The 14,056-nt window shown below is 42.8% G+C and overlaps 3 protein-coding genes across 3 annotated transcripts; 2 read left to right on the top strand and 1 right to left on the bottom strand.

Moving 5' to 3' along the window:
• Positions 1-1,297: 1,297 nt before the first annotated feature.
• Positions 1,298-5,337, bottom strand: LOC6627721 (glycerophosphocholine phosphodiesterase GPCPD1). The gene is made up of 4 exons (XM_002052478.4): positions 3,631-5,337; positions 2,082-2,789; positions 1,883-2,029; positions 1,298-1,819 (listed from the first exon to the last, which is right to left on the bottom strand). Exons 1-4 carry the CDS (start codon positions 4,780-4,782, stop codon positions 1,700-1,702), a joined length of 2,127 nt encoding a protein of 708 aa, XP_002052514.1. The 5' UTR covers positions 4,783-5,337; the 3' UTR covers positions 1,298-1,699.
• Positions 5,338-5,614: 277 nt separating this feature from the next.
• On the top strand, positions 5,615-10,674 carry cutlet (chromosome transmission fidelity protein 18 homolog). Its single transcript, XM_002052479.4, has 12 exons — positions 5,615-6,583; positions 6,638-7,202; positions 7,262-7,490; positions 7,551-7,667; positions 7,915-8,017; positions 8,127-8,269; positions 8,330-8,564; positions 8,898-9,073; positions 9,444-9,577; positions 9,644-9,876; positions 10,384-10,447; positions 10,512-10,674. The coding sequence occupies exons 1-12, from the start codon at positions 5,699-5,701 to the stop codon at positions 10,610-10,612; spliced, it is 2,985 nt and encodes a 994-aa protein (XP_002052515.1). The 5' UTR covers positions 5,615-5,698; the 3' UTR covers positions 10,613-10,674.
• A 2,669-nt stretch (positions 10,675-13,343) lies between these two features.
• On the top strand, positions 13,344-13,818 carry LOC6627723 (uncharacterized). The gene is made up of 2 exons (XM_002052480.4): positions 13,344-13,502; positions 13,564-13,818. Exons 1-2 carry the CDS (start codon positions 13,412-13,414, stop codon positions 13,773-13,775), a joined length of 303 nt encoding a protein of 100 aa, XP_002052516.1. The 5' UTR covers positions 13,344-13,411; the 3' UTR covers positions 13,776-13,818.
• Positions 13,819-14,056: the final 238 nt, after the last annotated feature.

Below are 14,056 nucleotides of genomic sequence, written 5' to 3'. Positions count from 1 at the left end.
CTATAATATTTGTAGAATATGTGAGTTTTCTTTTTTTTTATAAAAGAAACAAACAATAAATTTCACGCCGAAGATAAAATACTTGTAAACATAAGGCATAAAACTGATTCTATCGAGATAGACAGACAGATACGTGTGCTATAGGAGCCATATAATAATAATGATAGGTTTTGCAAAAATGTGAGGATAATCTTATATAGTCTGGTCAAGACATATGAAACAAAAAACTTTCTTAAAAAAATTGATTTTTTTGCACGTTTCTTCCTATAGAACATCTTATCCGATTGTAATAAGACTTTTGGCATAATGATTAAGTATATATATACTTAATAGGTTGGAGATCTCCCTATTCATTACACATTTCATGACAAAATATGCTACGACAAGGGTATACTAAGGAGCATAACATTTTTACAACCGCTGTTCCACTCTTTGTATACGTGATTTCGAACTTTTCAATTAACAATATGATTAAAGTTTAATATATTTACCATATACATATTTATTCTTAAAAATTAAAAAAAATTGTGCTTGTTTTCTCCCGTATAGTTAAGAAACTTTTAAGTTTACAAATCATTTTGATTATTTGGACTGCGCGTGGGTAACTTGTGGTAACATTTTGGGAAATTCAGCTTTTTGGATCCTTTAATTTCCTTATATATATGTAAGCTCTCATAGTTAGTATATGTAAATTTAGGTTTGGATCTATGAGTTGTATTTAAGCATTTTAGAGTCAGAAAAGTTTCATGAAATATTTAAAATAACTATATTTTAACAAATATATTTCGAGCTTTTTATAGTTTAGTATTTTCTTCAAAGGTGTTATTAAATTGCAAGCTCTATGAAATTCTTGCTGCATGTCTGAAGAAACATATTAATAGGTTTTTTTCTGAATTTTGGTTTCATCTCTTAACAACAATTAAGAGAAACCAATAAAATGTGTTCTAAAATCAGGCGAGGCAAAGCACTTATCTTTAAAAATATAATTCACAGGAACTAGTTAAATATTATCAAGCAATTCTTAATAGGCCGGGATTTTTTGTTGTTTAATTCTTAGAACTATCTATCCGATATTTACCTGAATATTTATTTGCTTTCAGAGCTCATGGTACTTGTATCCAACATTTTGATCTGATTTTTCAGCTTAGAGATATTTTACATATTGAATTGTTCGATATTTTAAGGCGCTTTAGTTTAAACAAATTTAAACTTTTTTGAGCCTTACTATTTAAATTAATTGCATTTAATAATTCCGCAATTTAAAGTATACTTTGCCAAATATAAATCGAAATACAAATTATTTTAATAATTATTTTATTGTAAATCAATTTTTCGCAGTTGCATTCAATAAAAGATAAAAGTCGTAAAAATTGGAATATAGAGTGGACTGTAATAACAAGCGTTAATCAGTGCATAGAAGAACAAAAACAATTGGATACCGTAGGAAAAAGTTTTGAGTAGGCAACTTAGAAAAACAATTAAAATTTACTAGAAAATGCAAATGCAAATTGGCTAGACGAGAAAATGAGTACGTGTGTGTGTGTGTGTGTATGTTTGCATGTACGTGTGTTTGTAATATTTATGTAATTGGAGAGCTTCCATTGAGAACAGACTGATCCACAGAAAATATATAAATAAACATCGTTCAATCAGCTGTCTCGGATTGCAGTTAATGATTTAAGTTAAAGCTATGCAAAGTTCAGGCCTGCTGCTCCTCGCTTCCCGAGGCAGAGGTATGCCAGACGTGGCCCATTTCGAGTGCCTGTAATTTGAGCATCTCCTTTTGGCTGTCCTTGGCCTGCAGCAAGAAAACGCTTTTCTGCAAGTGAAGAGAAATAATCATTAAAGTATGGAATTTTATAAATATAATTTAGGTACTCACCTTGACCTCCTTGGTGGTTAGGACATCCATTTTGTCATAAATAATGGCATGCAGACCCAATTCCTTAAGCAGCTTTATGGTGTCTTTGGAATTGTTGTCATCGCCCCAGCAGAAAAGCACGAGGCCACGCTCCTTAGCCAGATTTACCTAAAACGCCCGTTTAGGTAAAAGTCCAACAAAGGCCAAAGCTTCAGTTTACCTGGCTGGGATCTCGCAACAAGTCCTCCGTGTGCGCTACAATGCCCAACAGCTGCATGGCAACCGCATGCCATACCGCTGTCTCCATGGAATTACCACGCGGGTCCATATACTTCTCGTACTTGGAGGTGTGTCCAAGTGTTAGGAACATGACCGGATAACGATTCTGCTTGTAGCGCAACATGGTACATATGTCTGGATCAAAACAGCTGAATACAATCCGCCGGCTGGCCGCTTTGCGCAGCACCACATCCAGAATGCAATCGATGTAGAGATTGCGATCGACTACATGCTCAAACTCCTCCTCCATGCGACCGTCCTGCAGACGCTGCGACCACTTGATTTCTATATTAAATCCTATATGCTCATCTAACGCATCTAGCACATCCGCCAACTGCGGGAACGGCTGATGTTCCAGCTGATCCTCGTTTTGAAAGGATCGCGTCTCACGTGACAGCCCTTCGGCCGTGTGATAGACTTTCAGTTTCCTTAGCTGCTCCAGCGTCAATTCGCGCATGGGCAGCGACAGAAAATCATGCTCCTGCATGCTGCACTTACTTTTCAGCGATACATATATCATGAAATCATGATATACAACTGGCACAAGATCCTTGCTAAGTTGCACATCGAACTCCACCATGTCGGCGCCATGTTCGGCGGCATTCTTTAGCGATGTGATTGTGTTCTCCCGGATAACAGCATCTTTGGCCTAGAATTATAATCATTTAATAAATATTTTGGGCACCTAATAAGTTTTAATAAAAATTGTAAATCCATTTTATGCTCACTTCCAAAAATAAACAATATATATATACCAAATGATGACATTTAAATGCAATTAAGTCCATTTATAATCCAACTACCATAATAAGTATATAGGTGCAATCAAATGCAATAGCATTTTGGAACTCTTTCATTCTCAAGTAAATGAGAAATACTTTCTCTTTGATTTTTGCCAAGGCAAAATGTATGACAAGGGCATGCGATTGTGGATTTTATCACATTAAATCATATTTGCTACAATTATTTAAAAAATAAACTAATTAAAACAACTTTTATCTGTTATCCATATGTTGGATGTCTAGCGCTTATAAGGAAATATGGAATGACTTTTCTGACCAATTTAGAAAATAAAAGAACTGATTTGTTTATCTGATGGTATACCGGAGACTATATCTCCTAGTGTGTTTAAGAGTATACATATGCTTATCGATTGCTAATGACTTGAATCGATTATAAACATGGTCTGATTTGTTTAATTGAACGCTGCAGCCCGCATCGTCCGAATCGTCTGAATGAACTGGAAACTGCTAAGTAGAATAATCTGTGCAAAATACCTTCATTTCATCATATTGTACATATATCTGTGTATGCATGTATGTATGTATGTACGTTTATCATCAGAACGACACAAAACGGACTATAAAAGGATTCTTCATATAAAAATCTATAATATTGATATTTTTGGAAGAGTCGACAGAAATAAGAATAAATCGATATTAATAAATTTAACAAAATCATAAAGGTATACTCATTTATTATGAACTTACCTTAAAACTGGTGCCGGAGCCACGATGCCCCACGTCCAGGCCGGTCCACTTATTGTTCCAATATCGAGCATAGCTCACGCGCATGTCCATGTGGGCGCTGTGGGACGAGGGTCGGACTATCAGATAGCCCAGCCGCATCATGCCCAGCGGACGATGGCCCTTGGCGCAGGTAATGGGTAGCTCAAGATTGCCCTCGGAGCGCTTAAACAAATTGGGCAACACATAATGATAGCCCAGGTGCAACGGCGGGCCATCTTCTCTTGCCACTTTCGAGCTATAACTGTACAAATCAACCAGATAAGCCGTGTTCTCCAGGTCAGCAACGGTCAGATGAAAGATAACCAAATCGCTGGCTGTGCACGCTACACCGAACTGCTCCTGAGGGCGCAGTTCGCACTCATTTGCGCTCAGGGTGACCACCTCGCTGAAGGCAAAAGCTGTGCTATCGTTGCCATTTTCACGGGTGTCGTGCGTGTCATTCGATAGCGAATCCTCGAGCGATGATCCGGGCGCCACCTCAGCACAACCGTTGACGGGTATGCGCAAATTCATGGGCGTCACCTTAACGTGCACCAGACGTCGTTTCATGCGCTGTTTCCAGGTGAAGGGCGCATAAAAGAACTTTAGCTGCACCAGCGATTCTTTGGTCAGCCAGCCGCGATCAACTTTGTGCTTGCCATTGACATAGCCAAACGTGTCCTGGCACTCTGTCGGCTGCTCATCTTGCTCCTCAATGCACCTCGGTTGCAGCTGCACCTCCCAGCGTCGCACCAGTAGCTGCTCCGATGCGGCATCCACGCCGCACACCATATACCGATAATTTGTGGCACAATGCTGTGGTATATACACCTGGGCCATCCACACGTGGCCCTCGTCTTCCTCCTCCTGCGACTCCTGTCGGCTCATTAAAGCCGCCCCGCTATGCTGCCAATTGCCCAGCGCCTCACAACTGCCCACAATTGCCAGCTGCTCGCAAGCTGAGATCTCCTCGTTCATCAGCACACGAAACGTCCAGAGTCGATTTGCACTGATATCGCCGTGGATGCGTTGGGCGGAGGGCAAGGCGGCCGCAACGGCAGCTGCCGCTGGGCAGACAGAGGGTGCGGCCATTGCATCCTCCTCACAGTCATGAGCAGACAGCCAGCGTTCCATTTTCAATAACAATCACTTAATAATCTTATGATTAAAAAAACTTTCACCTCAACAGCAAATTTCCGATTGTCGTTTGTGTTGTTGTTGTCGTTGGTCGAGGCGAGGACAGGGCAAAGTTCTCTGCTGCCTGCTGTTCTTGTTGCTTTTGTTGTTGTTGATGACGTCAAAGTTCCAAGCGCATTTTGACTTGAAATTTGATGCGGAAAAGTGCACACACAAAGAACTCAAAAACACAGACGAAGACTCCAGCAGATTATCCGCTATCGAGCTGGATTTGTTGTTGTTACTGTGGCTGCTGCTGCTATCAACGAGCAACTGTTTTTCTTTTATATTATGAACGCATGTCGGCCTTTGAGATATTGTCAGCTACAATACACTTAATTATATTTAATTTACTTGTGGATATATCAACTTTATCGCGAATTAGCGTTCTTAACGCTGAAACTGTGACTGAAAGTTTGCATTGTAAAAAAACTTGGAGCTGGGCGCACATGGGGAGATGTAATAAGGTTACGCTGTTGACATGCGCCGTGCTGTGTTGTCAACCAAATCAAATGACGTCACAGGTAGATGCACATATCTTAATTATTACAATTAAACAACTAGTATTATAATATATAAGTGGAAAATCCTTTTAAAACCGTTTATAACATCAACTACAATTTCTTCGTTCTTCATATATGTGTTTATCATGCAATCGCAATTTTCTGATGTCACAACTGTACAGCCAACCACTCATGCACCACCTTTCATATTTCTTGTCCCACACGCTGCCATTTTGAGTAGCGTTGCCAGACTACCGTTGATGTTTCATATCAAACAGCTTTGAACAGCTCCTATTATTATTTTGGCGGGAACCTTGCGCACTTGTTTATTGTTTATTATTAGCGGTTTGCTGTTTTTTGTCAATCTCAAAATGGATCAATATCCTGATGAGCATGAAGAGTTTGAACTACAGTACCAGGATGAAATGGAATTGCTCGAGGACATGCCGCACGAGTACGACGCTGTCGATGATGGACCCAGCACATCGCATCAGGCTGCAGCTGCACTCGAGCAACAGCAACAACAACAAAAGCCAGGAGCAAATGCATCCACTGCTGCTGCTGCAATCAAGGATGTCTCCCGCTTCAGCAATCCCACTCTGAGCTCCCCGCAGCTGTCGCAGATTTCATTCGGTGCCACTCAAACTGATGCCGGTGGCGGCGGACATGTGAATCGACGTCTCTTTGGCACGCCCAGAGGCCCGACAGTGGGGCGCGGCTGCTCTACGCCCCTGCAGCGCATGCCGGCCATAGAGGAGGTAGCAAATATCACTGTAGACAACGAAACACCGTTGCCGAACGCCGCCAGTGAACAACTACAGGAGTTGGGGCTGCGCGGCACCAACAAGCGGCGACTTGAACGCGATCTCTTTGGCGACATTGACGATCTGTATCACGAAAGCTATGAGGATCCCATGGTAAAGAAGGCGCGCACCGAGGAGCAACGCGATAACGAAGCCATTGAACGCATACTGGAGCTAAGGCGCAAGCTGCGGGAAACCAGCAAAACTGTGCGCCATGATGATGTATCACGTCTGAGAGCGCTGCACGACTTCAAAATGAAGAACCTGTCATATGACATACCCTCCTGGCCATTTCTGGCACTGCAACGCAGCGATTTGGAACGACTCTATGTACGTTTTCACTCGGAGGACTATGAGCGACGACAGCTAGAGCTACTCAGCGCACGAGGCGATCTAATAGGCAGTCTACTGGGCGAGGCCAAGCAGCAGGTGTGGCAGGAAGCCAACGAGCTGGTGAGTTAAGTGTATAATGCTGACAAATATTATTCTAAAAGTCTGCAATTTCAGGTGCTACGACGCTTGGCACCTGCCACGCAGCCCGTCAACGCCGCGGCAGATCCATCTAGTCCTGATATGGGACGCCTTTGGGTGGACAAGTACAAGCCGCGTAAATACATTGATTTGCTCTCGGATGAAATGACCAATCGCAGTCTGCTTTACTGGCTTAAAATGTGGGACAAGGTAGTCTTTGGCAAGGTCTTTCACAGCAAGCAGGAACAGCAGGCAGCCAACACTGGAGCATCGGGCGCACAGCAGTTAAATAGCTTCAACAAACGCACTGGCAAATTTGAATCGAATGGCGGCTGGCGACAGCGCAAGGCGCGTCAAGCTTTGAACACTAATGTGGATGAACTGGGCAGGCCCATGCAAAAGGTGGCGCTGCTCTGCGGTCCACCTGGTCTGGGCAAGACGACGCTGGCGCATACAATTGCCCGTCATGCAGGGTATAATGTACGCGAGATCAATGCCTCGGATGATCGCAGTCCTGAGGCCTTTAAGCTGGCACTGGAGAATGGCACACAAATGTCATCGGTGCTCAATCAGGATAAAAGACCCAACTGCATTGTGCTGGGTAAGCGGTTACAAGAATTATAAAAATAATCTTTGTAACATTTTCCTGATCCTTTGCAGATGAAATTGATGGCGCACCGCGCCAGTCCATCGAGTATCTGGTCAAATTTGTTAGCGATGGCATATTTAGTAAGGTCAAGGCTAAGGGCGCCAAGGCGGAGCACAATGTGCTGCGTCGTCCTATCATCTGTATCTGCAATGACATTTACGATCCCGCGCTGCGACCCTTGCGCCAAATAGCGTTTGTGGTCAACTTTCCGCCCATCGATTCAGCGCGTCTGGCCGAGCGGTAAGCTGCAAAAGTGGTTGCACTTGGTTGCAGTTGATTAATGTGATTTGAATATCTTAGGCTGGTGCAAATTGCCAAAAAAGAGCACTTGAAAACGGACTTTGGCTCGCTTATTGCATTGGCTGAGAAATCGGGCAACGATGTGCGCAGCTGCATCTCATCTATGCAGTTCTTCAAGTAAGTTAAGATGCAAAACTTATCAGTAGATTAATAAGATAAAAGAATTTCGCATATCTATCAACTATTTATCAATATAATGGGATCCTCTTAGTCTTAAACAGCAAACGATTCTCTGCTAATCATAATCTCATGGATATTTAAGATAAAACAAAATTCTGGTTTGCTTTTTAACTTTTTATCGTTTTTAAGCTTTAAATATAAAAACTTTTCATTATTCATTAACTATTTTTTTTTTGTTTTACAGCGTACAAAAGCACAGTCTTACGCTGCAGGATGTGCTTAACAATAATCTGGGTCAAAAGGATCGCCATCAGGGTCTGTTTGATGTGTGGGGTGCTGTATTTAGGGTGAGTTTCTAATTGACTTCACAAAGTCAAGTTATTCTCATATTCATGCGAATAATCTATGACCCTGTTTCAAATAACCTAAACAAATTTTAAATTTCCTTCTTCACAGATACAACGTCCAAAGAAACAGCTACAGCAAAGTAGCTCGAACAATCCCGAGGAGCCCGTCCAGGTGACCATGACGAATATGTCTGTGGCGACGCGAGTGCGCAATGTGCTCGACGTGGTGCATTCCAGCGGAGACTACGAGCGGTAGGCGGGCTTATATTCCATTAGAAAATCTGAAAACTAAAACTTCAACTATTTTTGCAGGCTCACTCAAGGAGTCTATGAGAACTATTTGCAGCAAAAGATGCCGGATCCAAATTTTACGGGCATCTGTGAGGCTCTTCAATGGTTCTGCTTCTCGGATACGCTGCAGCATCAAATTTCACGGCAGCAGAGCTATAGCATCTATCCATATTTGCAGTACGGCTTTGTGGTCTGGCATTTGCTCTTTGCCACACTGGCCTGGCCGAAAATTGCATTTCCCACGCGTGGCTTTGAGGTAAGCAAACGACGTCGTCGTCGACGACAGAGTTAGCTGCGGGTCGCATCATTTCTTTTCATTTAGCATGTAAGCAGTGTGGGCTCTTTTGAGCCAGCCTCATGTATTATGCAATCCTCATTAGCTGGGGCAAACAGACCTGGCGAGGGCCACAGAAAAGTGCATAATCAACACAATCAAGCCTTGTAATTTCTTGTGCATTATGTGCCTCAAATGCAATCACAAGATTAATGAGAGTTCTGCATAGATTTGCCACTGTTTACACTAACTCAACCCCCATTCTTTGTCTCTCGTTTTCTCATTCTCTGCCACGCTTCCATTTTTTATTCACAGTTCAATCAGAAGTACACGAACCAGCGCAACATCTTTCTGTCGCTGCGCAAAGGTGTCACTACATCGGCGCAGGGCGTGGGTCAGGGCAACACTCTGCTACTGGACACAGTCCCGCTGCTGAAGCGGATTCTGTCGCCACAGTTGCGTTCGGTGGCTGTGCAATTGCTATCGCAAAAGTGAGTGTTTCATAAAAAAGTTTGGGAGTGGGTGGGAAATAGCAAGTCAGTTCAAACGGGTACGATTATTGACATCAAAATATTAATTATACTGACATTAATTATAAATTATCGGTAGTCTATTCGAGGTGTTAAAAGAGACTATTTCTTAAAGTTTCTAAACATTGTCGAGAATATAATTTGTATGTATGTATATATATATATATCGAAACCTACTTGAAGAGCTAGTTGCAGCTAGTTCATATGTATTTTGGAGTCATTCGAATCTGAGTTTTGTAATTTTTGTAAGTTGATTCGGTTAGTTTTAAACGAGTTCAAATTAAAACTTCAGGTAACCTCCTCAACTATATAAATCATTTTATTCTTACAGGGAGCAATACGATTTGCGGCACACAATTCAAGTAATGGTTGATCTTGGTTTGACCTTTGTGCAAGTCAAATCGGCGGAGGGTCATTATGTCTTTCAAACTGAACCGGACTTGGATACGCTCTGCGCATTTCCAGGCAAGTGGAAACCTCAGCCGAGCTAGCAACATTATCAATTAATCATAAATGATCTATATGTTATAGGATATACCGGTCTCACGTTGCCCTATTTCAGTCGCCAGCTGATTGCACGCGAGGTCGATCTGGAGCGCATACGTCGCGCCGCGCCCAAAGGTGACCAGGCGGCTGCAACAAAGAGCTCAGCAGCTGCTCCAGTGGCTGTTACAAAGCAGAAGCCAGTTGCTGCGCGTCTGCCGAATCATTTGCAAACATTGAAGCCAAAACAAATAACCGACTTCAATGCGCCCAAACAGCAGGTGAATTGCGGCTCTTTTCATATTTCTATCAATTTGCATGCCTTGCATTTACTTAGCAGCAATTTTGTTGCAAATTTTTGTGGCGCAGCTTATTGAAATTTGGCTTTGTCAGAAACTACCCCTCCCATTTAACAGCCGTCTCCGAGCAGGCTTTAGTTTCTGCGTTTTTCTTGCTTCTGTGGCAAATCCTGTAAAAGCTAATAACCCATAAGGGGATTCGCTGCCCATTGTCTTTAGGGTCGTAATGTGGGATCAACGCAAACGAACATTTATTGCCAATCCTAAGCAAAAGCGACTGCCACAAAAACAACAACAACAAGCGTCCCTTTCATTGGGGGTTGTGCATCGGTTTAGGGGTTGCTTTTGCTGGTCTCTTCATTCCTCTCATTTCATGCAAGGCTTTTTTTATATTATTATGTGCTAAATTGTAGCAAATTTCATTGTATGTTACTTTTTTGCCACTTAATAAATAAATAATTTAATACTAATTTTAAAATTTGTCTTCAGCTTACCAAAGACTTTTTTGGACGAGTTACCCATAAAACATCAGCAGCGTCTGCGGCGGAAGAGGGTAAGACAATGGCTTTGAAAACCAAAACATATTTTTAAATAATTCTTAAATATTTATTTAACAGTTAAAACAGATGCGATTGTTAAGAGCCCAATATGGTATCGCTATAAGGAGGGCTTCAACAATGCTGTGCGCAAGGATGTACATCTAAACGAGCTGCTTTAAAAAAAAAATCATTATACATATGTTGTTATTAGAATAAAAATATTTATTACTAGCTGATATTCACCGACAAAAACGTGTTTTTCGTACTATATATAGGATTCTAACTAACATTTAAAGTTTTCGGGGTAGTTATGTCGTTTTGAAGCGACAAAGCTCCGCCGAACTAAAAAAATCATGGAGATATGACGTTTCAAAGCGACATAACTTCGCCGTCGATCTTGGCGGATTCTACGGACCTCCCCGAGTAGCCACTCCCTTTTTGGCCCCTATCGGGCTTTATTTGGCCGAGATATAGCCATTTAAAGTTTTCGGGGTAGTTATGTCGTTTTGAAGCGACATAGCTCCGCCGATCTAAAAAAATCATGGAGATATGACGTTTCAAAGCGACATAACTTCGCCGTCGATCTTGGCGGATTCTACGGACCTCCCCGAGTAGCCCCTCCCTTTTTGGCCCCTATCAGGCTTTATTTGGCCGAGATATAGCCATTTAAAGTTTTCGGGGTAGTTATGTCGTATTAAAGCGACATAACTCCGCCGATCTAAAAAAATCATGGAGATATGACGTTTCAAAGCGACATAATTTCGCCGTCGATCTTGGCGGATTCTACGGACCTCCCGGAGTAGCCCCTCCCTTTTTGACCGAAATCCGGCTTTATTTGGCGGAGATATAGCCATTTAAAGTTTTCGGGGTAGTTATGTCGTTTTGAAGCGACATAGCTCCGCCGATCTAAAAAAATCATGGAGATATGACGTTTCAAAGCGACATAACTTCGCCGTCGACCTTGGCGGTTTCTATGGACCTCCCCGAGTAGCCCATTCCTTTTTGGCCCCTATCTGCATTTTTTTTATGTGAACAGCTCGAAAGTAAGCAATGCTTTGTCTACGGACCTTCCCGAGTAGCCCCTCCCTTTTTGGCCCCTATCCGGCTTTATTTGGCCGAGATATAGCCATTTAAAGTTTTCGGTGTAGCTATGTCGTTTTAAAGCGACATAACTCCGCCGATCTAAAAAAATCATGGAGATATGACGTTTCAAAGCGACATAACTTCGCCGTCGATCTTGGCGGATTCTACGGACCTCCCCGAGTAGCCACTCCCTTTTTGGCCCCAATCGGGCTTAATTTGGCCGAGATATAGCCATTTAAAGTTTTCGGGGTAGTTATGTCGTTTTAGAGCGACATAACTCCGCCAATCTAAAAAAAATCATGGAGATATGACGTTTCAAAGCGACATAACTTCGCCGTCGATCTTGGCGGATTCTACGGACCAACCGGAGTAGCCCCTCCCTTTTTGACCGTAATCGGGCTTTATTTGGCAGAGATATAGCCATTTAAAGTTTTCGGGTTAGTTATGTCGTTTTGAAGCGATATAGCTCCGCCGATCTAAAAAAATCATGGAGATATAGCGTTTCAAAGCGACATAACGTCGCCGTTGATCTTGGCGGTTTCTATGGACCTCCCCGAGTACCCCATCCCTTTTTGACCGTAATCGGGCTTTATTTGGCCGAGATATGACCATTTAAAGTTTTTCCAAAAAATTCGTGTGGTTGTGTGACATAATAGTAACCATTGCTTACTTTCGAGCTGTACACCTAAAAAAAAAATGCAGAACGACATAATCTCGCCATGATCAGCGGCGGAGTTATGTCGTTTTGAAGCGACATAGCTCCGCCGATCTAAAAAAATCATGGAGATATGACGTTTCAAAGCGACATAACTTCGCTGTCGATCTTGGCGGATTCTACGGACCTCCCCGAGTAGCCCATCCCTTTTTGGCCCCTATCTGCATTTTTTTTTTTATGTGAACAGCTCGAAAGTAAGCAATGCTTTGTCTACGGACCTCCCCGAGTAGCCCCTCCCTTTTTGGCCATTATCAGGCTTTATTTGGCCGAGATATAGCCATTTAAAGTTTTCGGGGTAGTTATGTCGTTTTAAAGCGACAACACTCCGCCGATCTAAAAAAATCATGGAGATATGACGTTTCAAAGCGACATAACTTCGCCGTCGATCTTGGCGGATTCTACGGACCTCCCCGAGTAGCCCCTCCCTTTTTGGCCCCTATCGGACTTTATTTGGCCGAGATATAGCCATTTAAAGTTTTCGGGGTAGTTATGTCGTTTTGAAGCGACATAGCTCCGCCGATCTAAAGAAATCATGGAGATATGACGTTTCAAAGCGACATAACTTCGCCGTCGATCTTGGCGGATTCTACGGACCAACCGGAGTAGCCCCTCCCTTTTTGACCGTAATCGGGCTTTATTTGGCCGAGATATAGCCATTTAAAGTTTTCGGGGTAGTTAGATTCTGTCCGTCTGTGCAAATGCACCATAATCTACAAGTATACTCCCTAAAGGGAAATTGCAAATAGATCAAATGAATCACAAGTTAACCTTGCACAATTAAATTTGGATCTCCAATAATGCTGATATCACAAATCTTTTTGACAAGAAATAGTTGAACTAATCGGAACGTATTTTCTTTATTCCAATTGCAATACAAAAATGATCTTTTTTCTCGCACTAATGCTCCAATTGTTCGCATTCCATTCGCTATCGCTGCTAATGCTATATAGCTCTGGAGATCTATGTGGCCTACAATCCGAACTCATGTGCTCCCCTTTGGCATATAACTGAGGAATGGCCGCATGCTTCTTATCGCAACCCGTGGGGCTATCGGCAGCTGTGTGTGTTGTGTGTGTGTGTGTGTGTGAGGTGTTGCCGCTGCCAACTTTGATGTCGGTCTGGCCTCACTCAGTCACTCAGTTGTCCAGCGGGTGGTGCTGTGCTATATACTATCAGCCAGATGTCACCGCTGAAGCCTTTGTTGCTGCTGCTGCTGCTCGGGTGGCTCGGATGCGGCCACATTGAGGCACGCTATGTGCACGGCATACCAAGTAAGTGGCTGAGGTGAATCCACCTTGACCAGGCGCTAATTGTTACGTTTGATTTCGATAGATATTTGCATGAAGCCACCGCCGTTCTCCGAGGGTATGTGTACCATTGAGATCGAAGGCTTCTTCTATGATCCGGCGACGCTCGACTGCCGGATGTACTCGATTGGCGCATGCCGTCTGACGCCCGGCCAAAGCTTTGGCAGCCACCAAGACTGCATCGCGACCTGTGTGCGGGGCCAGCGTCGCAGTCGCGATTACTATAAGAATGAATGAGGCGTCTCAATAAACAGATCTGTATGCCTACTATAACAACAAACTGCGTCTGATTTAAATTCAGTGCTCCAGTGTTAATCACCGCCCTGACCCGTGACGTAATTGTTTATTTCCAATGAGAATCTGAAACGTATCTGAAACGTGTTTGACTTTGTCTTCTTGTGGCATGTTCCAGCTCGCAGCCTAATTAATTACTTTACTTAGTTGAGCATCGAGTAGTGCGACGCAAGCACTATTAATATGCTTAATCGAAGGGTATTATAAAAAAACGTTTAGGTTTG

The sequence above is a fragment of the Drosophila virilis genome, chromosome 4, assembly GCF_030788295.1.
Source record: "Drosophila virilis strain 15010-1051.87 chromosome 4, Dvir_AGI_RSII-ME, whole genome shotgun sequence".
Taxonomy (NCBI): Eukaryota; Metazoa; Arthropoda; class Insecta; order Diptera; family Drosophilidae; genus Drosophila; species Drosophila virilis.
This window is presented reverse-complemented; position numbering and strand designations above follow the sequence as displayed.

Excerpts from the sequence above, each read along its gene's own strand:
- cutlet (XM_002052479.4), top strand. The coding sequence starts at position 5,699 with ATGGATCAATATCCTGATGAGCATGAAGAGTTTGAACTACAGTACCAG. Across the intron at positions 8,270-8,329 it reads TCCAGCGGAGACTACGAGCG|GCTCACTCAAGGAGTCTATG; the intron begins GTAGGCGGGCTT and ends CTATTTTTGCAG. Across the intron at positions 10,448-10,511 it reads AGCGTCTGCGGCGGAAGAGG|TTAAAACAGATGCGATTGTT; the intron begins GTAAGACAATGG and ends TTTATTTAACAG.
- LOC6627721 (XM_002052478.4), bottom strand. The coding sequence starts at position 4,782 with ATGGAACGCTGGCTGTCTGCTCATGACTGTGAGGAGGATGCAATGGCC. Across the intron at positions 2,790-3,630 it reads GCTCCGGCACCAGTTTTAAG|GCCAAAGATGCTGTTATCCG; the intron begins GTAAGTTCATAA and ends TTATAATTCTAG. Across the intron at positions 1,820-1,882 it reads TAACCACCAAGGAGGTCAAG|AAAAGCGTTTTCTTGCTGCA; the intron begins GTGAGTACCTAA and ends CTTCACTTGCAG.
- LOC6627723 (XM_002052480.4), top strand. The coding sequence starts at position 13,412 with ATGTCACCGCTGAAGCCTTTGTTGCTGCTGCTGCTGCTCGGGTGGCTC. Across the intron at positions 13,503-13,563 it reads CTATGTGCACGGCATACCAA|ATATTTGCATGAAGCCACCG; the intron begins GTAAGTGGCTGA and ends TGATTTCGATAG.